The sequence below is a fragment of the Stegodyphus dumicola genome, chromosome X1 (genome assembly GCF_044657685.1).
Source record: "Stegodyphus dumicola isolate Sdum_Otavi_A_Nest chromosome X1, ASM4465768v1".
In the NCBI taxonomy this organism is placed as follows: Eukaryota; Metazoa; Arthropoda; class Arachnida; order Araneae; family Eresidae; genus Stegodyphus; species Stegodyphus dumicola.
In genome coordinates this window covers 202,438,649-202,463,586 of record NC_140780.1, presented here as the reverse complement: position 1 = coordinate 202,463,586, position 24,938 = coordinate 202,438,649, and the positions used below count along the sequence as shown (strand labels likewise).

The window sequence follows — 24,938 nt, the reverse complement described above, 5'->3', positions numbered from 1 at the left end:
TATTATTATTATTTTTTGTGAAGAATATTTTAAGGTAAATAAAAAGCATTAGTTATCAAATTTTTTAATGTAAAAGCATAAAAATATACTTGCACCACTAAACATGAAGTAACATGCATTATCATTACATTTTCAACTGACAAAAACCGCGGGGGGAAAAAACCTTTCTCCATTAGTTGTTACCATCACATTTTCCAGCAAAAAAATCACGGTTTCAGGAGGACCCATGTTAAAAGTATAGTTCCCCCTGTCCTGGAACTTTCTTTTTCCCACCAGCCAGAAGGCATTATTTGCACAATTTATGTTCCATGAATTCATTAAATCTTGTTTATAGCTAGGTAACATTTTCTCTGGTAGATTTCCTCTGTAAAGGCTAAAAATTAAAAACCAGAAGATTCAGTGATCTAACGGAAATCACTATGAAAAACTGGGAGAGGACATAGCTTTCATTCCCTGTAGACAAGAACTGCTCTCCATCTTAAATAAATGACCCAAATTTCAGCAAAAAGCTATCTAGAGAAGTATAAAATAAACATAAAAATATCACTTATTTAATATTATTAAAAATATACTTCAAGTAAATATTTCAAGAGTTTTAAAACATTTATTTAAAAAAAAAAATGCAGCCTCATCTATAAATGTATACATAACAAATACACGTGAATTTAAAATTCTGTGTTAGATGTTATTGCAACATAAAATTTGGTTCACAGCTAAATACATCTATTATGGTACTGCATTAGATGAACTGTTGACACAAGTCTTCCAGAGCTTTCTGTAAAGAAAAATAATATATCAGCATGCCTTCATTAAATTTCTGCATATGACATTTAAGAATAATTAAAATTACAAAAGACAGTTTCAATCAAGTCACCAGACATAATTTCACTTTATAACAGAAATTATCCATTTCCCCCTTATTTTAAGAGGCTTGTGGACTAAAAAAATTAATTAATTCTTTAGTGAAAATGCCTTGCTAAGTATTTCTTCCCAAAGAACAAGGTTATATACACTCTTAGACAAAAAAAAAAAAAAAAAAAAAAAAAAAAAAAAAAAAAAAAGAAAACTCACAAAGAAGGAGTTATCCGAATGAGACGAAAATCGGTAGAAGTGATGTACATGTACAGAAAAACAAATGATTACAGTTTGAGAAAAATTGGATGATTTATTGAAGTGAAAGAGCTTCACAAAGTGAAAAAGTCAGTAACGTGTTTGTCCACCTCTGGCCCTTATGCAAGCAGTTATTCGGCTTGGCATCGATTGATAGAGGTTGCGGATGTCATCCTGAGAAATCGTGCCAAATTCTGTCCAACTGGTGCGTTAGATCGTCAATATCCCGAGCCGGTTGGAGAGCCATGCCCATAAGGCTCCAAACCTGCTCAATAGGGAAGAGATCCAGTGACCATGCTGGCCAAGGTAATTTTCGGCAAGCAGTAGAAACATGTGCAGTATGGGGGCGGGCATTATCTTGCTGAAATGTAAGCCCAGGGTGGCGTGACATGAAGGGCAACACAACGGGCCTTAGAACTTTGTCAACATACCCCTGTGCTATAAGGTTGCGATGGACGACAACCAAAGGGGTCCTACTATGAAATGGCACCCCAGACTATCACTCCAAGTTATCAGCCTATCTGCCAGAAGACAGGTTGGTATCACACTGCTGTCCAGGGCATCTCCAGACTCGAATTCGCTGGTCATCAGGGCTCAGTTTAAAGCGGGACTCATTACTGAATACTATTCTACTCCAGTCAGTGACATTCCAGTGCGAATGAGCCTGACACCACTGCAAACGAGATCGACGTTGAGAAGAAGTCAATGGTAGTCGGCACTCCTCAGCCCCCATTCCGTGAGCCGTCTAAGAATGGTCCTTGCGGTCACTGAAGCACTAGTTGCATGTACAGTCGATGATAATGATGCATCTGGGGCTGCATTACCATTGCTGTTATGATGCTATGACATAAGTGCCACTATGACGATTGCTCGGTCTTCACGTTCTGTCGTTTTTCTAGGCCTACCACTTCCTTCTTGATGCTGTGTGCGGCCATGGTTCACCCATTCCAGCCAACATTGTCTAATAGTGGCATCGCTCCTGCTCAAATGTCGATCTATTTGCCGATAAGACCAACCGGCTTCTTTAAGCCAACTACATGACCTCTCTCAAATTCTGACATATGTGCATATTGGTTGCGCACCTGTATGCGAGGCATAGTTACTGTCTACCAGAGTACACAGATTGAAATTCGTGAAGAATTTATGACCTGGAATCATAGTTTCTCCTCTTAAGTATCCTGCCAGTTGCGCAGATCAGATGTCCTATAGCAACAACCGTTCATTCATTGGAAGCCAAAATGTAAAATTTTGCATTTTCTGTTGAAACCTGTATACATATCAATTTGTGTCCAATTTGCTTTATATCTTCTCGGTGCATCGTTTTTTGTCTAAGAGTGTACATTATCCAAGGTTTTCAAATAAACAGGTAAATTCAGGTATATTTTTTTACCTCAAAATAAACTGATCTTAATAACAACAGGGAACTGATCTTTTATTTTCTTCTGGAAGAGAATTAGTTTCTTTCTGTTCTTTAACAAATTTTAATAAAAAATTAATCCCCTATGGTAGATAATACAGTAACTTTCAGCAGTGGAAAATACAGTATTCTTGATGACTTAAAAGCCCAGATATAACTTTTAGCTTCCCTTACAAGCATCAGAAACAAATTTTATTTCAACTGCTAAAATATGCAAGAACATAACATTTAAATTAATGTTTATAAAACTTTTATCTGTGCTAAGTTGGCAATGCTTTTATTTCAATTTCTTCAGAAGAAAATATACAGTACAATGTCCAAAATTCGGACCTTCATATCACCTTCCCCCCTTTTTTAGTACTCTACACTAGGTCATTTGGTATTTTTTCATAAAAACATTCGGACAGTCTCAATTCTTAATTTCACTTCAGCACTGATGCAACCTGGAGAATACGTTTTTCTTTCATCACCACATGATTATCAACACACTACAACTTGAGAAACGATTCAAGCCATGATGTGTAAACTTTTTTTTTTTTTTTTTTTTAAATACAGTACAAAATCCGTTATCCAAAAGTCCATTATCCGGACCTCAAAGCCACACTTTTTTTTTGTATGCTTTATGCATGCACGCATTGCGTTTACCCATGCACGGTTAATGTATAACGGACGGTATAAGCTTGGCTAAAATTATCTTTACTGATTCTAAGGCATTTCAGTTAATGTTGCAGATTGCACTGTTCCTTAATCTTCTAATTGAACCCAGCTTATTATTTTTTGCAGACTGCTAGAGCAATTTTATAAAAATTAAGCTTGAAGCTAAGATTTATAGCCAGCTACCATATTTCATGGTGATAGCCACGAATTTGAAGACTGAAGGAAGATGATAGTTGTGAATTTGAAGGTTTTTGGACATCGCAAACTAAAGGTGAAATTGTCCAGTTATTGGATTTTGTAAAGAAATGTGGAGAAGCGTTAATAAATGAAGATGATATAACAGAAGTTTTTCATTGCGACGACAATGCCCCAATCATCAATCAACGGAGGGCGTAATCTGTAGTATGGTTCTAAATCCAAAAAATACTGCTTCCGATAGTGAAGAAAGTGACAGAGAGGTTATTGAAAACCAAAAAAATTTCGATTGACAAGTTAGTCGGTATTCTCGACACAGCAATTATAGGACTTGAACAGTGGAACTTTGTAACTGAACAAGAAATTATGTCTGTTTATAGAATTAAAGAGAAAGCATTAGCACAAAAAATGAAGCAACTTAAATAACTTACATTGAAAAAAAAGTTTAATAAAGTAAACAAATAAATATTAAGCTTTTTTTTTTGTAAATTTTGATACCCTTTAGATCATAATTGCTCTTTATTCATAAATTACGGTTTCATATTTTTAATTGTATAATTTCTGCATGCCATCTTACCAGATTAAAATTGATGATCAATAATCCGGAATCGCCGAAATACTGACGAGTCGGGATTACGGACTTTGTTACTGTATTAGTAAATGAATATCAGAGTGATGGTAACCCTTTCATGTTGATATTATACTTCGTGATGATTAGACTTTCAACAAACTCTATTGCAAAGTGTTGACAAGGAGAAATTTCTTTCAATATGAAAATATATATATATATATATAAATTTGAATCTGTGAAAAATTTCCCCTATTCCGGCTCTGAAATTAACTTGCAAAATGATATTAATCCTGAAATCAGAAAATGGATTATTGCTGCTGCAAATTATTGCTTCTTTGGTTTAAGACCTCTTCTAAAATCCCATCTAATAAAGAAAATAACAAAATTCTATTATACAAGGTATTAATAAAATCAGTCTTAACCTATGCTTCACAGACGTGGACTGACTATGAGGGAAGAAGCCTTGGCACTCTTTGAAAAGAAGGCTCTAAGAACTATTTTTGGTGCTGTTTTAGAGAATAATATATGGTGTAAACAGTACATCTTCGAACTCTGTGAAATTGATAAAGTTAAGGGTATCCTTCAATCCATAAAATTACATAGAATGCAGAAAAAATGAACCTTAAGATCTTTAATGCAACTCCTGTTTCTGGAAGATCAAGAGGAAGAGCTAACAAAAGATGTAGGCACTGCCTGGATGAGGATTTTGCCATTTTAAAAATGAGGAACTGAAGTCGGTGGAATGGGAAAAGCTTCTGAATAAAGCTAGAGCCTACAAGGGGCTGTCATGCCAATGGGGGTGATGATGCAAAAAATATATTTTGTGAATATAATAGATTTGTAATTCACAAGCTAAAAGATTACATTTAGTGTTGTTTAAATTGAGAATAACTGATTTGTTATACATTTAAGCCCAAGACCAGTGTCACAGCTGGTATGGCTGCAATGGGCGGTAGAATTCAGGGAAGGAAAAATTTTTAAAATTAGGAGAAGTATCAAGCTACAAAATTAAGAGATCACAAAATTTTTTAATTTACAGAAGGGAATGGGATGCAAATCCACACACTGAGAATGAAAGGGAAAGTGAAATAGGTTGCCATAAACCAAGAAATTTGCCAAGTGAATTATTTTTTGCACAAAGTAAAAAAAGTACACCAAGCTAAAAGTTCTTGAGTTGCTCACGAAGATTTACAAAATTTGGCATTTAGGCATAATTTCAGTCAATTAAAATATGGGAAAAATTGGCATGTTATGTCAAAATAGACATGTTAGAACAACACTATACATAAATTTAATATATAGCCCAAGTCACACTTTTGAGACGAAAAATGCAAGTTGAATTTTGGTAATTGGCTGAGTAGAATGGGAGATACAGAACTAGAACCCTCCATTTTTTTATATCCATTTTTGATGCAGATAACTTTCTAATATATCATTTATTGATATAAAACAAAATTAACTACAAATACTGACTGATTAAACTTCATAAAAATTTCTACAGATGTCTACACCATATTAAGACAATTCAAATCAAATAAAACCTAATAAAACAATTATGCTGATGAGAAAGGGTGGAAGAATGGAATTTGCACATGTATGTTTCGTTAATTTAATAAATTTGATTTACTGCAGAAAAACTTTTCCTTGAAAAGACTAAGAACCAGGAGATAATGAATGACACGGAGAAGCGATGAAAAGTTGACAGCTATGCATGCAACAAAGTAATTAACCCTTTCCGGCACACTACCTTTTAAAGTCAAAGTTTTGATTTAAAAAAAAAAAAAAAAAAAAAAAAAAAAAGGTAGGTAGTCTAATTAGGCCTAGAGGAGTACACAAGTAAAATTTTGTGAAGATAGCACTTATCGTTTTAATTCTGTGTGTGTGCCCAAAGTGGCACACTGATTGAATAGAGCTTCGAAAAGAGTGCTGAAATGAGCATTGCTGTCAATGAACTGACCAATGAGATGTGGAGAAACAAAGAATACAGAATCTCAGTTGTCCTAAATTATAGGTGAGCCCAGTCTGGGCACACCTAGGGTTCGCCGTTTGATTTTAGACAATATTTCAAGGTAAAAATTTAAAACTAATACAGAATACCAAGATTAGCATACAGCCAAAAAAAAAAAAAAAAAAAAAAAAAAAAAAAAAAAAAAAAACATAGAAATTTCTTTTCAAACAATTCCTTTAATACCCTAGAAAAAATCTAGAATATTTCTTTGAAAAATGAGGGTCTTAAAAAACTAAACATGGCTAAAATATATGGACTGTTTTGTGTTGAGCTGCCATCTACTATAAATAAAGAAGGTTCAGAGTAACCTATAAATCATTTTTCATTCACTTTTTCTGTGCATACAGAAGGAAATTTTTAGGTATGTCCAGAACAGACACACTGTGCCGCAAAGGGTTAAATAGTGTGAAAAGCAGTTGGAAATCAATCACGGAACAGTTGCAAATTGGAATAACTACATGCGAGAGGTTTGTGTGGATTCTCTACTTAAATGTCAACAGCGCAAAATAGGAGAACCTGGTATGATCGTTGAAGTGGATGAAAGTATGTTCACGAAGCACAAAAACGCGAGACGGATTTTACCATAACAATGTATCTTTGGTGGAGTTTGTTGCGAAAAAAATGAATGTTTCCTAGTGAAAGTACCAAATCGATCCATGACTATTATATTAGAGGCAATAAAGGAAAATATCAAAAAAGAAACTACGATATATTCCGATTCATGGAAATCATATTGCACCGAAAAACTGGAAGAGAAAAGTTTCGAGCATTTCAAAGTGAACCAACTATATATACAATCAGGGTTGCCACTCAAACAGGAGAAATTCCCTGACTTTTCCAGGTGTGTTTCAAGAAAATTCCAGTCTATCCGCGTAATGTACGTTGGGTGTGCTAGGAGGTAAATTAATTATGGTATTACTTGTATTGTGTAGCAAATTCACTTAATTATTCAATAAATCCCAGAGGACATTTATTATTAATTATTCTTGGTATACTTTGTTTGATAATTTTGTTTACTTTTCCACTTAAGAAACTTAATAAAATTTAAGATATATACATTGGATAACAAATGTATGTTTTATTTAATTATTACTCATGATCATCACCAGTTCAACACGAGGCTAATCCGGTCCTTGTAAATCGCAACGCTAAATAGTTAGGTTAGATTTTAGGTAAATTTAATTTGTGTGAGGTATGTTCTTAAAAGGCACCTTAACACTTGGAAACACAAATATAATTATAATAGTTGTTGTTTTCTCAACTGAAGATTGAGATTAGAATCTTCCCAATCTGGAATAAAATAAGGCTTTTTTTTTTTTTTTTTTTTTTGCAGACATTCTGCAGCTAAACGAAAGAAAGAAATCTATTTTAATAAATTGAGGTATTTTATATTTATTTCGCAGCATACATAAGGAAAAAATACGTGCATTAAATTTCGTGATGGTATGTCATCATACTGCTAGTATTAATTTCAGGATTATGCCAGAGAAAATTTCCTGAAATTTGGAAATATTATTTACTAATAATAAATAAATTTAGAGGGAAGAAGCAACATTAAATTATACGAATATCATAAAAATAAAGATAATTATTTAAAAATTGAACTAGAATACTCAACGATATTTTAGCGAATATAGTTATATTACATGGTTAGCCTAGATGACTGATTACTATTTTTTTATTTTACTGCAAAATGGCAAGGTATTTATTAAAAAGAAAAAAAAAAAAAGGTTTAAAAAGATTTTGCGGTAAAATTCTAGTATACGGTAAGGCTTTGGCACAATTTTGAAAATTGTCGCCAAGACCAAAATGACCCGTTTACTGCACATCATCATGTCGCCAAATCCCATTGTACCATACATGGAGATTATTCTAACCAAAGAACATCTATGTAAAGAAGAAAAGGTTCCATACAGGTAAAATGCTATTATGCCGCTAGAATGCGTAGGGAAAATTTGCCAAGGGATTTGGCGACGGAACCTGGCGGCCAGAATTTCCTTCTCCGCGATGTGTACAGGAAATTGAGAAACACGTGTTAAGAAGAAACGTTCTTTGACAAAAAGAAAGCTACGAAAATCCGTTTTTAAATTATTGCAAAAAATTCAAGAAGAAATGTTTTATCAAAGGATGTTTTGTTCTTGGATTTTTCGCAATAATTTTAAAAACGGATTTTTGTAGTTTTTTCCCCCCTGAAAATAACTAATCCATGAATTAATTTACTTGCGCTAAAAAATATTTTCTTTTCCTTTAGAGTTTAACCACTTGCGCTAAGACTAAACTTCACGGTTGCGGTGCCGTGCGCTACAATATAACAAGCAGTAAAGTGTCTCATTTACGCCACTCCGCATCTGCGAGTGCAATCCAGTGCTGTAACTCGAGAAATAAACAATCTTGTTGTTCGGCGACGTGTGCACCACGTTATTTTCATTTTTGCGATAAATGCTTATCGACGTGGTGTTCACGTCGCTCGCAGTTTGAGACAAAGGCATCTCGACGTGCATAGCACATCTTTTTTGCGCAAGTGGTTAAAGAAATTTTAAATGATATTCATTTTATGAACTCTTGATAACGTGACCTTCGAACTTCAACAACGGTTTGGAGCTTTGGCGACAGATATATCACGCATGCACAGCTGTTTCCCTCTATGATGGAACAGAGCCACATCTGTTGCAGAGAGGTTTTCCTTCTTTACAATACATATTCTTTGATTCTAACCTCCATGGTACCGTATACTAGGATTAAACCCATTTTGTTTTATACGAAAACAGGTACTTTCTTTAATTCATGCACTGCACATGCGATTATCAAGAATACTGGAAACCAAAAGTTGCGGGAAACTTGCTTTGCCTTTCTAAAAGACAATTCAAATTGGAGCTGTGAAAATTGGCTCTATGCCAGCTGCCCGAATGACACTCACGTGATACACAATTCGCCAAAAAAGTTATCTCTTCCGACGTCGGCGCAAAAGTCGCTTTTTTTGGCGGGATCGCTGCATGAACTTCCCCGACTTTTCCAGATTTTGACGAAAATACTTAAATTCCCTGAATTTTTTGGTCAATTTTCGAATTCCCCGACTTCTGGTTCTCCCGGTTTTCCAGGTAGCTTGGCATCCCTGTACAATTTTGTAGATCCGGGAACTGGAACGTACATGCAAACAATAGAAAGACTATGGGGTAGCGCCAAATGGCGGAATAAGAAACACAGAGGAATGGCACGTCATCAATCTAGAAAGTTACCTCGCCGAATTTATGTGGCGAAAGGACACAAAAGACCCATTTGAAAAAATTTTAAATGATATTAAAATATTTATGCCTTCAAAATGAAAAAAAATTCCTAGAACTAACATTTTTATGTGTATATTGTGTGTTGTCGCCAATAATGTCTGTTTAGCGAGATTTGCTATGGAGAAACAGAAATGACGAGGTTTGCGCCGGTGAAACGGAAAAGTACCAAAAAAACATTTTTATCTCCGCAGCATGAAACTGTGTATAGGAAATTCTAAAGCTATGCTCATTTTAAAATTATTTTGCGATATTGTCGTTGAACTGAATTTTATGGTTTAAGTGCGAAGAACATATTTGATAAATAAAGGCAACGCACAAAACGTTAAAAAAACACCCCTTTGGGCATAATGTAAAATCTGAATGCTTTGAAAAACAATTTTTTTTCCCTCCGAAATTTTTACTTGGTAATTTGAGCAGTTAATTCAGTTGTGGTTTGAATGTTCTTATGTGGTGGTTCTCAAATGAGTGTTTTTTTTTTTTTTTTTTTTTTCCTGTGGATTTTTGCCATTTTTCTGCATATATTATGGAAACGGCGGATAAAACGTTAGTAAATTTCCTTAAAGATGGGGGGAGGATTCCAAAAGGTTCCCCCCTCCGAGATTAAAAACATATATATATATATATATGAAATATATTCAGGAGCAGGAATTTGGATTGTGTAGCAGTGTTGATCCATCATAATGACTAGGAAATTGGAAGGGAATGCAGATTTAAATCATTTTTTATTTTAGCAAACATGTTGAGGCGACAATCAAGTTGGCACATTAATTGTGCCTATTCTAAGAGATTTTACATTTTAGGTAAATTCGCAATAAGAAGGAAAGAGCAGACAGACTGCAGTGCGGCCAGGCCAAAGAGTAGAAAGCAAGTGCGTAATGTTCAGGGTTAAATCTTAAGTCAAACCAAGTTAGGGTACTTTTCCGTTTGGCCGGCGCAAATCTCGCCAAGCAGGCTTTATTGGCGACAACATACAGTATACACATAAAAAATATTTTAAAAAATGCTAGTTCTAAGAATTCTTTTTTTTTTGAAGGCATAAACATTTTAATATCGCTTAAAATTTTATAAAAAGCCAATAAATAAAGACAGTAAATTTGTAAAAAGACATTAATTTAAGAATTTACTATGCTTTCATAGTTCAACATCTTGATTCGCCGGTTCATATCACGTGACCCCAAGCGATCTCATCTCACGTAAACTACTCTACAAAAATCTAATGCTCGCAGTAATTATCTACATTAATTTCAAGTTAAATCTTAATTTGGAACACAAGTTTAAATGCAAGAAATATTTCAATGCGTACGAATAGCTTACTCAGAAATTGTGTAAAGCTGCAGTGCTTTACTTCGCTAATGCATTCTCATTAGAATTGATGAATTTAACCCTTGACTTACATTTTCTATATTTTCGGCTTCGGGTAAGCGCTGTGATTGCATCCTGATTGACTTAATTACCGAAAATGGCCTTAGACATAAAACTGAACTATCTGATAAAAATTCTATGTAATTATATGCCACTATTGAAAGAAACAATCAATCTGATTAGAAAAAGCTGCGACTTGTTTTGAAAATGAAGCGTAAAAGGTTACCAGCGAGAATATTCCGTTTGGCATCGGTTGTACCATTATTGGCGACTTTATCGCTTGCGCCGGCAAAACGGAAAAGTACCCAAGTTAGTTTTGGTTCTCAAAGCATTTTGACTGAATAGTTAATATTGCTGTAAAATTATTATTTGCTGCTTTAGTTTTAGTTAAATTTACATCACCAGTATTACGTAAGAGTCATATGACATCAAATAGTCTCGAAATGACGCAGTGCAGAGATAGGTTACTACAGTCAAAAGTCGTTAATCTAGACTCATCGGAACTTCGACGATTCCGGATTATTGATTTTTAATTAATCCGGATTATTGATTTTTCCGGATTATAGATCATCAGTTTAAAACTGGTAAGATGGCATGCAGAAATTATAAAATTAAAAATATGAAACCGTAATTTATGAAATAAAGAACAATTATGATCTAAAGGGTATCAAAATTTACAAAAAGAAAAAGCTTAATATTTATTTGTTTACTTTATTAAACATTTCTTTCAATGTAAGTTGTTTAAGTTGCTTCGTTTTATGCGATACAGTCAAAAGTCGTTAATTCGGACACCCATAATCCGGACCTCAAAGCTACATACTTTCTGCACATGTGTCGCTTTGACGCATGCTCGTAAGACCTTTACGGCTGCGAATATGTGTGTGCGCAAAATATGTTTACGAATGCGCGTTTAATGTATAACGGACGGTATAAGCTAAGCTAAAATTATCTAATTCAGTTAATGTTGAAGATTGCGTTGTTCCTTAATCTTCGAATTGGATTTGGCTTATTATTTTTTGCAGACTGTTAGAGCAATTTTATAAAAGTAAGCTTGAACTTTCGATTATGTCAAATAGAATTTCTGATATATATTTACTAATATGTAAAGGATCTACAAAGCGAAAGTATGTTTCGAAGTCCATTAAACAAAAAGCGGAATTGCTGCAAAAAAAGGAAAAAGGTTTATCTAAACTTTATCTTTAACGCCTTTCCTTTGTTTATCTAAACTTTATCTTTAACGCCGCGGCGCGCAATGAATTGGAAGTTGATTTGTCAGCACTATCCTTATCTTCAGGGCAGATGTTTTTATTTTATTCAGCTTATAATTCCTTACTAAATGTAGTATTTCATCTCGATGTACTCGGTCTTTGATATGATTTAAATCAAATTCCTCATTATAAATACCACGAATACACATCAAACATTTTGCTGGTTGCAATTTTCTAATTTCGACTATGCGTAACGTATGCTTTACGCATGCGCACGTTGAAAGAAATGTTTAATAAAGTAAACAAATAAATATTAAGCATTTTTTTTTGTAAATTTTGATACCCTTTAGATCATAATTGCTCTTTATTTCATAAATTATGGTTTCATATTTTTAATTTTATAATTTCTGCATGCCATCTTACCAGATTTAAGCTGATGATCTATAATCCGGAAAAACCGATAATACGGAATCGCCGAAGTCTCGATGAGTCTGGAATAAAGATTTTTGACTGTAGTCAGTTTTTTTAACTCTATTTTTGCATACTTTTGATGTGTATCTATGGGAATTGATGTTTGAATGTAGTTATTTAAGTTTGGAAACCAAAAACTTCTAGAAGATGACAGTTTCCAATCGAAGTGTGAAATCATCATCAAGCAGCCTCCGAAAAATCTCCTAAAACCATAAACTGTTACGAAAGCTTTTATAAGGTACTAAACTCATTATTTAACTGTTAGCCATCCCAGTATGTGGTTTCTATTTGACGGACTGAAAAAAGATTTAGCCTGTCAACGTTTATTATTAGCTATTCTAAATACAGGGTGTACTGAAGTTAAAAAAAAAAAAAAAATGAAAACTTACATTTAGTAATCGTGAATCATATAGCAGACTATGATGAAATCGATGATAAAATTAGATATTTACACATATTAGCTAATATTCAGTAATTTTATGTATTTATAACTTTTTGAAATATATATTTATGATTTATATATAATAAGGTATCTTATGTAATTTAAATAAAATAATTATTTATATTTGCTATTCTTCTAAATGTTTATATTATAAAATGTGTAACTTATATATACTATTATTTTATTTTTTTTAACAATTTAAAATTGTAATAATCCAGTGTTCCGACATCATAAGGCACGAATAAAAAGAAAACACTTATAGTTCATTGTTTTACGAAAAATATCCAATCCTGTTCCATCAGATGCCCATAATTCTCTAACATTTACATGGGAGGATAGATAATGGGAATGGGATTTACATAAGAGTCCTAAAAAGCAAGAAACACTTCTTTCTCCATAGGTTTTGCATCTCTTTAAAATTTCCCGAAATATTTTTTACATAAATATTAGAGCATTTTACAATCATTGTGTCATCAAATATTAGCTTCCATGCATCGATGGGTGAAGCCACATCTTTAGATATATGTGTATTACCAGGCAATTTTTTTTATGATAATATGGGATGCCATGCACTTTGAATTCGAAAAGGTTCTTTCTTCCATTTTGTTGTTTTATCTTTTCCTACAAAATACTCATACTCATTTTGATCACAAGGAATGTCTTCTGAAGACTTGCACTGTTTTTTGGATTCCGACTGATGATCACTAAATATATCTTCACTATCTGAATCTTGTAAGAAAGTCCAGTTCTGAAAATATGTTTGGAAACTTATAAGAAATGATGTTCCGCAAATTTACCTTAAAATGGACATAATCCAATGCTGTATACATTAGTGAAATTTAGAATATCCAAAGTGAGAATGGAAAAAGCAATATTCTCATTTCCATTTATGAAATAACCAATACTGTTGACAAATTAATATGTACCGTAGGATAATTCCAGTTCCAGGATATCATTGAAATTATTTCTTCTTATAACAGATGTGGAAAAATCCAGCAGTTCCAGTATTTTAGACTTATTAAAAACCAGCAGTTCCAGTATTTTATTCTGCATCGGGCCTGATGAAATTAAACATGACAACATCATTTTCTTCTGAATGATGCAGCCATACGTATGAAAAAGGCAGATGAAACACTTCTTAAAATGTTGTATCTGAAATGAGTTGCAAATGCTTTGCGTGAAAAGTTCATGAATTGTTGCCAGACGTTGACAAACCTATTTGTATTCTAAGAAAGATCTTTTTAAATCTCTGTTATAGTGAGAGTCTTTGGAGAGACTGCATCTGATATATTAATTTTGACAAAGTGGGTAACATGGTAAAGTGACATTGTTATTATGCCAAGCAGTAATAACTTTAGGGAAAATGACAGTGTGATGGCCCAAGATACTGAATACTGAAGAATCAAACTTGGGTCAAACTACCAGTATTCAGCAATTGTATTGCTCAACTGCTTGTAAACTTGAACAAAAGTATGAATATCTTGTTAGTGAAACTCATGATGTAAGAAAATCGGGAAAATCTATAAAGTTTTCAAGATTGAAACATGGTCTATTTTGTTATGAATCCCATGGTTCTGACATGTTTTAAATATACTCCTGCCACACGGATAGAAGCTGAATGATCATTGTCCTGCTTATAACAGATATAACATGTCAATGTAGAATCTGAAGGAAAGTTTAGGTTATTCGAATATGGAAAGAAAACCGGCTATCGACCTGAAGAAGGATGCCTTTTTGAACAACTTTCTAAGGGAAACTAGCTTGTATCTGCAATACATATGAGGAAAACTACAAAAATCAACCATGCAGCCAGCCCTTTAACCATGATATAAAACCAGATCAAACTACCAGTATTCAATGGTCTTAACCAGTTATAGGAAACATCTGAAGAAAATGCATGCAATATCATGTAATCAGAAATTAACTATGTGTTGCACAGCAGGATTACTTTTTCAAGTGTCGAGGTAGAGAATACTTTTTTGTTTCTTTTTTTTTTTATATAGGTATTTGGCCATGGTATTCATTACACATATTCTCTGTCATTCATACAGAATACTAATATTTTTAGTAAAAAGCGTCTTTTTCATTAAATGCTTTGCTAGTCGATATTCTCAAAATTATGTTTAATAATTAGTGCTACTATACATATAATAGATTAATGGATTCACTTCTAAATAACACATTTAAAACATTCATTTTACACAAGCAATTTTTCAAAGTTCTTTTTTGAATTTACTTGCTGATAACTTAAAATATTTTATTTTGAAAAAATTGCCTTTTTTCGTAATAAATTTGACAATGCCAAGAATCTTCAAATCCTTTAAAGTAGCACTGTAAATAAAACTACACGAAACATTATACATCTTATCTTTCAAGACTCATTCAAACTTTGATTAATTACTCAAAGCAGTGGTTTACCAACTTTGATGACTCTGGGAATACATGAAAGTGTTTTGTCATCTCAGAGAACCAATAATAATTTTTATTTCATTCTAATCATCTATTGTATATAAACACCTAACATCTTCTGAAAAGTAATTGTTAAAATGCATTTAAAATATATCAAATTTTTAAGCATGAAAACCGATTTAATTCTTATTATTTTAGGTAAAAATAACAGTAATAAAAATAAAAACTTAAATATTTAAAACGTATATTATTGCAGTCCACGTTAATTATAATATTTTAGGAGCCTTATGGTTCTGTGTGTTTAATCTTAAAAATTATGTAAGAACACAGCCATACTATTCTAAACAGCCGTGTTATAAATTATCATTCATCCCCGCCGATTTTCACCACCTCAGCTAGCCACCGGCAAAACAGAGCCCCGAACAGACGAAAAATATTCTTTGTCTAAGGCAAGCGATTGCAGAATCCAACAAACCAATTCGCCGGGTTACCAGCTTTGAACTTTTATCGCCATTTTTGGCAATGTTTACATTTAACGGATCCTTTGCGGAAGTGCTTCCTAATATAGCAACTGAATCTACACATAAGTTATATAGTTTTTGATATATATATATATATATATACCATAGATGTTTTAGCGATTTAAATAATTTTTCTTTGAAAAATTCAAGTAGGTTTACAATGTTCAAATCGATTAATTATTGATTGATTAATGTAAGGATATTTCTACATATTTTATTTATCAGTGGGCTTATTTCCATGCGAGCTTTTTTCTGTGTAGGCTTCTTTCCTGTGAGCATTTTTCCGGTCACTGTTACTCCCAACATTGTCTTAGAGAAAGCCCAGGTAGAAGAACTAGAATAATAAATACTGGGTTTATTGAAGGCATATTTAGATAGAATGCCTCCTGATCTTAGTAGCGATTTATGGAAGAAGCAAGAGTGATTTGCAAATAAGTAATTTGAAAAATGCAATTACAGATCTTTTGATCAAAATAATCCTGCTAATATTCACAATTATGACAGAGGTCAAGACAAGGAATCTAGTTTGTTATAAAACCTATAGGTTCTCAGTCATATAAAGCCATGCCCCCTACTGCAAGATGGTACAAATGCATTCTAGTTTTTCATCTATAATCATTTGGTCAATCTGACAATCTACAATCCTCTCCTGTAGACTCTAAATGGAATTCCATTAAAACCAAGAAATCTTGACCTGCTACTTCAGAACCTTCTATAATGACTAACATTGTGAATCTTCAGTTTGAAATTCCGGTACAGCCATTTCAACATACTGTGAAATCTAAATATTCTCAAGACTTTTAACTACACAGGAGAAAGACATGCATGATTTATATCTGCTCTGTACTTTACTTAAACACTTCCTAACTATATTCATGAAAATAGATTTATTAAACAAGAAATATTGGTTGTTAATGTGTGACACAGATGGAACACATTATCATGACCAAAACAGAAAGGAAAATTTTATCATGAACAAAAATGCACACACTTTGGATATATGACATTTACCTCAGATGATGACAGCCGATACAGCAAATGGAAAAAAAGCTATTCCCAATAAGTTAAAATTATCATACATCAAAGCTGCTAACCACCAAATATAACAAAAAAACAACAGTTTCATGCTGTTTGGCGATGCTATTTCAAAACAGCTCCTTAACTGCTTAAATTTCATTTTATTATGTCAAATTCAAGTTACTAAACTATTTACAATGCGATTCTGATGTAAAATACATTAATATTTAATTAGATATTATATTCTGTTCTTTGGATAATTTCATTTTGTTATTAATGTGCCCTTTTTTTATCGAGAAAATTTTGAGTATGTAAGAAAAGTTTGAAAATATGATAAAAATCAACACATATTATTATGTGGATTCCGAGATGCTCACGGTATATCATATATTGGTAAGAATGATATGGAAAGAATTAGAAAATATTGGCACGAGAGGAAACTACACCGTTTCCTAAACATTCTAATCTTGCTCATTAAAAGACAATAAATACGTTCATACCCTTCACTTTGAAGCTTTTACCGTGATTCTGATATTCTGCACACTTTTGAAATTAATAAATTTCCGTGAGGCTAGATTTTAACACAGCATGTATAAACGATGGACAATACTTGCTCACAAAAAGAGACTAATACCAACAATTCTTAATGCAATATAGATAATAATTGAAACTCAATAAACACATTCCACCATATACTTCCACCGCACACGCAATTAAGGAGAGAATACTGCCAGATGATTTACCGGTTTCTTCAACGAGACAGATAAAGGCAAGTAGACAGACATGTCTTGTTTTGCACCTACTAACTCTTTATGCAAGCAGACTGTAGAAAAATTAATATTTATGATCTTGAATTAGCTACAGAAGACGTAAGAAAATTGTGATGTGACCTAACAATTAATGTACCCTAACGTGCAGACTACAGAGTGCCAAAAACTAAAGAAATTTGAGTGTCTTATCGGGTAGTATTAGAACCAAAGAACAGCCTCGTCCACCAGATTTACCTGATTGGCGCATGCGCTTGTTTATTATGTTAGAAAGCATTTACCGTTTTCTCTGTTGTAAAATAACGGAAGAACGAAATTACTACAAATTGTATAATCATGGCAGAAGCACTTTCGTATGATGATATGTTATCTCTTCAGCGTAAAGAGAGAAAAGAATTGTTGGGTAATAACTTTGATCTTAGTTAGTTAATAATTTGCATTAACAAATTTTTATTAGATGTATAAATTTGGAGTGGGATCTGTAATTTTGCTTACTATAACTGAATTCAGCTCGCTATGTAAGCAGACATACGTAAAGATCTGTCTCGGTCTCTAATGTGTGTGTCTGCATGTAATAGACATGCCTAAAAAATGCAACATGGATGTACTACGTCAAGTTTATGCAGTGCAAGCTAATTGAAAGTTGTAAATTGAACCAACTAGCTTTCACTTCTTTAAAAAAGATTTCATTAAACATAGGAGTAGCCTTTTTTTTTTTGGAATGAAATGAAACTTAAAAATGGGGGAAATTAAGGTTTAATAAAATAGTGGGCGATTCTTCACTTTCCCCGAAGTTTGCTGTGTCAAAATGCTAATTGCATTTAATGGTCTAACTTGTAGAGACATTAGGTTATTTGAAAGCAGGGAATGGGAAAAATGAGCAATGCCCTCTCCGGGACTCGAACCTCGGATCTCTTGAATACGTGCTGAGTGTGCTGATCATTACACCACGAAGGCATGCTAAGAATACCTTATATACTCCCCCCTATAAAGGGCGACTGAGGATTAGGGAACCCAATCGCCAAATCCTGGTGGTGGAGAATCATCATCCACCGTCTTTTTTAATTCAGGCACCACTGTAGAGACATTAGGTTATTTGGAACCAGGAAAGGTGAAAAACGAGCAGTGCCCTCACTGGGACTCTAACCGCAGACCTCTCGAATACGTGCTGAGCATGCTGACCATTACACCACGAAGGCATGCTAAGAAGGTGAGTGAAATACCTTATAAATTTATTTTTGTATTGAACATTTTAAAAGTTTGTTCGGTTGATCTTTGGATTATGGTAACTTGGCGATTTTTTGGCGACCAACTCTGCTACAGCAACCCTCTATTTTTTTTTCGCCGCCATTTTGTCTTCACGAAGTAAAGACATGTTTCTTTTCTTTTTATTTACTGAACACTTTTTCCAACAATCTACTAGCCGAATTACACTTATGCTAGAAATTTTATGTAACAAAACTGTTTAATCATTACAAATATTAACTGCAAAATTGGGAAAAAGTGCACAATCGCAAACTCCTTGCGCGTTTTTCAGAATAGCACATACACATAAACCATTTACACATCGACTTATTTTTACTTAAAAAAACATCCCAGAATAGCACAAAAATGGCATTGCACACACTCTTAACTTTATCCATCTACACTGCTATTTTCTCATAAATTACAAAAATTTGCACGAAAATGCAAAAAAATTCTGTGAATCTTTAAACTCGGTAAAAAGCACATATATGAAATTACCTGATCGCGAAAAAGTATATACCCTTTCCAAGGATGAACATTTCCACGTATAAAATAAATAAAATATCCAAAAACTTTTACCTCTAAATTATCTATTATATTATAAACGTTACCAACGAATTCATACCGCAAACATTACAAATGGTTACAAACACTTAGTGTCAAATATTTAAATTATTTCCATACACGTTTACTTCACCTGAAACATATACCAAATTCCTACAAACATAAAATTCACAAAATAACTATCATTTAATTAAAATATCACTAAACCATGTACACGTCGACTTATTTTTACTTAAAAAAACATCCCAGAATTGCACAAAAATGGCATTATGCACACTCTTCACTATATCCATTACACTGCTTTTTTCTCAAAAATTTCATGAAAATGCATTAAAATTTTGTGAATCTTTAAATCCGGTAAAAAGAACATATATGAAATTACATGATTGCAAAAAGTATATACCCTTTCCAAAGATGAACATTTCCACGTATAAAATAAATAAAATATCCTAAAACGTTTACCCCTAAATTATCTATTATAAACGTCCCCAACGAATTCATACTGCAAACATTACAAATGGTTACAAATACTTAGTGTCAAATATTTAAATTACTTCAATGCACGTTTACTTCAACTGAAACGTATACCAAATTCCTACAAATATAAAATTCACAAAATAACTCATCATTTAATTAAAATATCACTAAACCATGTATTTGTTGACTTATTTTTACTTAAAAAAAATCCCAGAATTGCACAAAAATGGCATTGCGCACACTCTTCACTATATCCATGTACACTGCTTTTTTCTCATAAATTAGAAAAATTTCACGAAAATGCATGAAAATACTCAACGTATTCTACTCAAATGTATTCCAAAATACTACAAACATATAACTCACATAAAATATAATTAAATTAAAAAGCACTACTTAAAATATAAATAAGCACATACATTAAATTTATAAAAATTAGATTACAATCCTAATTACTTTAAACTAAATCATTGCTAATAACAATTTTCCAATAATACCATATTAATTTACTCCATATTTATATTAATTTACTCCATAATAATACCATATTAATTACTCCTTACATTTAAAACAATGCATAAAAATAATAACCTCAAATGATTAAAAATACTAACTTACCTAATCTTCAGAATCTTCATTACGTGGCACGCACACTTCCTTTATTTCACACAACACACAATGAAGCTTAATACAAAATAATATAGTACTACAGTTTTCCAAATTCCCCCCTTTTTCCGATTAAAGAACTGTAATTCGTCCATTAACCCCTTAACAGCCGATGCGTTAACTGCCCCAGATGCGCAGCCGATGCGTTAACTTTGCGAATAATTTTAGGTGTAGCAGCGCAAAGCAAATGATAGCAGTTTGGAAGGACGTATATATACGCCTGGGGCAGTTAATGCATCGGCTGAGCAAGGCGTATATATACGCCCGCGGTAGTTAAGGGGTTAATGTGACATGACATATCTCATGATCTCTCATTTCCCTCACACAAAATAATGCGTAATTGGAACTGAGTACTTCTCACATTATTACCAAAGTCCTAGGTAGTAACCTTTATCGCCTCCAAAATGTCACCAAACTACCAGTTACCATATTCCAAAGATCAGCCGTTTGTTCATTTTATGGAGAAGAAAATTATAGGCTTATTGCCAATGTGAAGATTTGTAGCTCAGCAAACATTATGAACGTATCAAAAGAAAACAATTTAAAATGTGAAAGCAATTATTAAAAATACAATTTATACAATACAGGGCTAAAGTGCAGAATTGCCCACTTATTTGTTTGGTGCTTTTTACAAGATTAAGAAGAATTGCATTTTTGTCAATTTTCTCTGATTTTTTAGGTGAAAATAGGCTGATGTGTACATGGATAAAGTCAAGGGAGTGCACAATGCCATTTTTGTGCAATTCTGGGATTTTTTTTAAGTAAAAATAGGTCAATGTGTACGTGGATACCGAGTATGTGCAATTCTTAAAAACGTGCCAAGCAGTGTGCGATTCTGCAGGTTAATCTTTTGATTATGGTAACTTGGCGATTTTTTGGCGACCAACCCTGCTACAGCAACCTGCTAGTTTTTTTTTGGACGCCATTTTGTTTTCACGATGTAAAGGGACGTTTTTTTTTTACTCAACATTTTTTTCCAACAATCTCCTAGCCAAATTACGCTTATTCTAGAACTTTTATGGAACAAAAGTGCTTAATCATGACGAAAATTAGGTGTGAAATTGGGAGAAAGTGCAGAATCGCCCACTGCTTGCCGCGTTTTTAAGAATTGCACATACACGGTATCATCCATGTACACGTTGACCTATTTTCACTTAGAAAAACATCCCCAAGTATATACCCTTTCCAAATATGAACATTTCCACTTATAAAATAAATAAAATATACAAAAACTTTTACCTCTAAATTATCTATTATATTATAAACGTTACCAACGAATTTATACTGCAAACATTACAAATACTTAGTGTCAAATATTTAAATTATTTCCATGCACGTTTACTTCAACTTAAACGTATACCAAATTCCTACAAACATAAAATTCACAAAATAACTATCATTTAATTAAAATATCACTAAACCATGTACACGTCGACTTATTTTTACTTAAAAAAACATCTCAGAATTGCACAAAAATGGCATTGCGCACGCTCTTGACTTTATCCATGTACACTGCTAAAGTCCTAGCTAGTAACCTTTATCGCCTTACCAAAATGTCGCCAAACTACCTGATACCATATTCCAAAGATTAGCCATTCTGCACTTTTATTATGATTAAGTACTTTTGCTTCATAAAAGTTCTAGCATAAGCGTAATTCGGCTAGCAGATTGTTGGAAAAAAATTTTGAGTAAAGAAAAAAAATGCGTTTACTTCGTGAAAACAAAATGGCACCCAAACAAAAACTAGCAGGTTGCTGTAGGAGGGTTGGTCGCGAAAAAATCGCCAACTTACCATAATCCAAAGATTAACCAAAATATCCTTCAAAATAGCAATGAAATTTAACTTATATAAAAATATGGTACAACTCTGATATAAGCCCTAATTTCACCAAATGTGGCGATATGTGTTCTGCGCTGGTTTTTGGCGCGATTGCGTGTTGTATGGCAACCCTGTTGACGTTGAAAAGTCTTTCGCTGGAGTTCGTTGGTTCCTGTCATGCTTTGTGTCTGAGAAGCTAGGGGGGAAAGATTTAATGGTGAAAGTTGTTGAATTGAAGTTCGGCATAAGGAAATATCGACGTGGTCATCCGCTTGAGGGGCAATGGGTATTTGGAGGTGTGGAAAGAAGGTATGGGAGATTATTTTTAGTGGTTGTGCATGATAGAAGTAGGGATTTGTGATTATTTGTTTTTTTATTTATTTGTGAACCATAGTATGAATTTTCTGGATAGTGTGTCTGGCTGTCATGTAAATACGATACTAGTGATTACGTGGCGGCATGTTAAAGGCGGTATGAAATTGGTATATCTGCTGTTCGAAAAAGCATTAATGGTAAGTGCATTTTATTTTATTCTTGTTCTTATTTTGTAGAATGTAATGTTCATTGTTTTTTTAGTATGAATTTCTGTTGTTATTGTTGTTTTTTTGAATTGTTTGAAATTTATTTTAGTTATTTTGTTGATTAGTGCGTACCGTCTGAATAGTGCAATTCGTAGATGTTTTTTAAAATTGAAACAGAATGCTATGTACATGGTATTCTTTGAAATTTATTGTTGTTATGTTAATTTATTAAAGTGAGGTGCGCGTAGTTCGTAAATTCGTTTGTTGCCTAAATTGTGCAATTCGTAGATGTTTTTTTAAGTTGAAACAGGATGCTGTGTACATGGTATTCTTTGAAATTTATTGTTATGTTAATTTATTAAAGCGAGGTGTGCGTAGTTCGTAAATTCGTTCGTTGCCTAGATTGTGCCATTCGTAGATTTTTTTTTAAATTAAAACATATCGCTGTGTACATGGACTCTTGTAAAATAATTTTGGTTAGAAACTTCACGGTTTTGCTACATAAATTTTTTGTTTTTGTTTCGGATTTTTAGCTTAAATTGTGTGTTCAAAACATGGTTTTTGCATTCGCGAAAACCGTGTTTTTGGAGACATTTTAGGCTTAAAGTTCGAAATGTAGACAAAAAATTTAGATAGCAATATGGCAGCGTGGAGTATCTCGCCAAAAATATTTGGCGAGAAATTTGGCGCCTTGAGGGCGCATATCAGAGTAGTTCCAAAAATATCAGGAAACATATAAGTATTCATTTTCATAGCATTTTAATTTGGAAAATGTAGAAGTTTGATTATGAACTGTGCATGATATCTTGAATGTAAAAGTTCATTTATGGATGGATCCTAATATTTGTAGAAACTATTCGACTGATACTGTATTCATAATCTTAATATTCAGAAGGCATCTTCCATTGGAAGAAAATATGCCAATGTAAAATTTTAAATTGAGCAAAAAATTAACCTTAGTTTGCTGTAGATGGTTTCAGGGAATATTTTTTTTTTTTTCGAGGAAGAAAAGATTTACACTTGATCTCCCTCAAAATCAATAGAGTTGTTCAAAACTTATGTTATATTGAGATAATATTTTGTTTAATTTTAAATGGTTGAGCCAATTTGAAACCAAGTTGTGTGATGACTTGACTACTCATTTGACAATATTTCTCTGTCGCTTGTCATTTTTTTATATAATAAACACATTTTGTCTTTATTTGGGGAATTTATCTTTTTATTTGGTGGCTTTATTTTAGTTTTCAATAATAGTTTGATTATATTAATCGATTTGTTGATCACAATAAGTGGTGTATTTTCCGCATTTTTGTGGACAAATGAGTGGGAATTTGGCAAATCGATAACTAATATTTGAATGATGACATTAACTGTGATCACATCAAGGGACATCTACTGTGAATAATATGTGATACATTACTGTTCTTCTCATGTACACAACAATCTGTTTTCATTTAAAAAAGAATTCAGCATTGTACACAGATTTGAAATTAAGTATGTTAAATGTTATATATGCATTATTGTTTTTTTCCCATATACACAACAATCCGGGTTTTCTTTAAAAAAATCAGAAAAATGTAAAATATTGGTATTGTGCACCTACTGTAGTCATAAATTATTAAATAAGAATTATATGATACATAAAAAATATAATACTCGTCTTTTTCAAGAAATTTAGTTATCCACGAAGACATTTCTAAATAAAACCATCATTCAATTCTTCCCTTTCCACCAAACCCACATTATCTATGCATACAGAATGTTTAACCTCCTTCATTGTTAAATACATTTCCGTGTTCCACTGAAATGCAGACATATTCTCATTTTGTTGAAAATTATAGAAAAACCTTTAATCATATATTTCTACCTTGAAGCACACAAATAGCATAGAACTCAAACACTTGTATTTTTGTCATTTAAAAAATTAACAGTAGCATTAAAAAATAGATATAACATTTGAGCAAGTAAGAATGCTTCGTCTGAACCAAGAAATGTTTAACATTTAAATTAACTGGAAGGTGGACATCCATAAACTAGCTTTTTTCCCCTTTTGTTGTATTTCATTCTTTTTTTTTTTTTTTTAAATTTCTTCTTAGTAAGAGTCTGAAGCTGTATAACAGTTAATTAATTCAGTCTGTAATATATCCTTTTGTTAATACACAATGAAAATTTTGAGTCTGTCATTAATGGAAATTCCGGCTGTAATG

At 32.8% G+C, this 24,938-nt stretch overlaps 1 protein-coding gene and 1 long non-coding RNA gene across 4 annotated transcripts in view; one reads left to right on the top strand and one right to left on the bottom strand.

The window, feature by feature from the left end:
- Positions 1-584: 584 nt before the first annotated feature.
- LOC146993400 (uncharacterized) lies at positions 585-17,409 on the bottom strand. The gene is made up of 2 exons (XR_015038686.1): positions 17,173-17,409; positions 585-775 (listed from the first exon to the last, which is right to left on the bottom strand). It is a non-coding gene; the product is annotated as an uncharacterized LOC146993400 (long non-coding RNA).
- A 262-nt stretch (positions 17,410-17,671) lies between these two features.
- Positions 17,672-24,938, top strand: part of LOC118203546 (deubiquitinase OTUD6B) — a 116,577-nt gene continuing 109,310 nt past the window's right edge. The window contains exons 1-2 of one of the 3 annotated variants that reach the window (XM_085808064.1): positions 17,731-17,842; positions 22,623-22,722. Coding sequence is in view for 2 of the 3 variants with exons in the window: in XM_085808063.1 (XP_085664189.1) it covers positions 17,776-17,842 (67 nt within the window). In the remaining variant the exon portion in view is untranslated. Of the gene's footprint in view, positions 17,843-22,622; positions 22,723-24,938 lie in introns of all 3 variants that reach the window. The other 2 variants (XM_085808063.1, XM_085808062.1) reach the window with 2 other exon arrangements.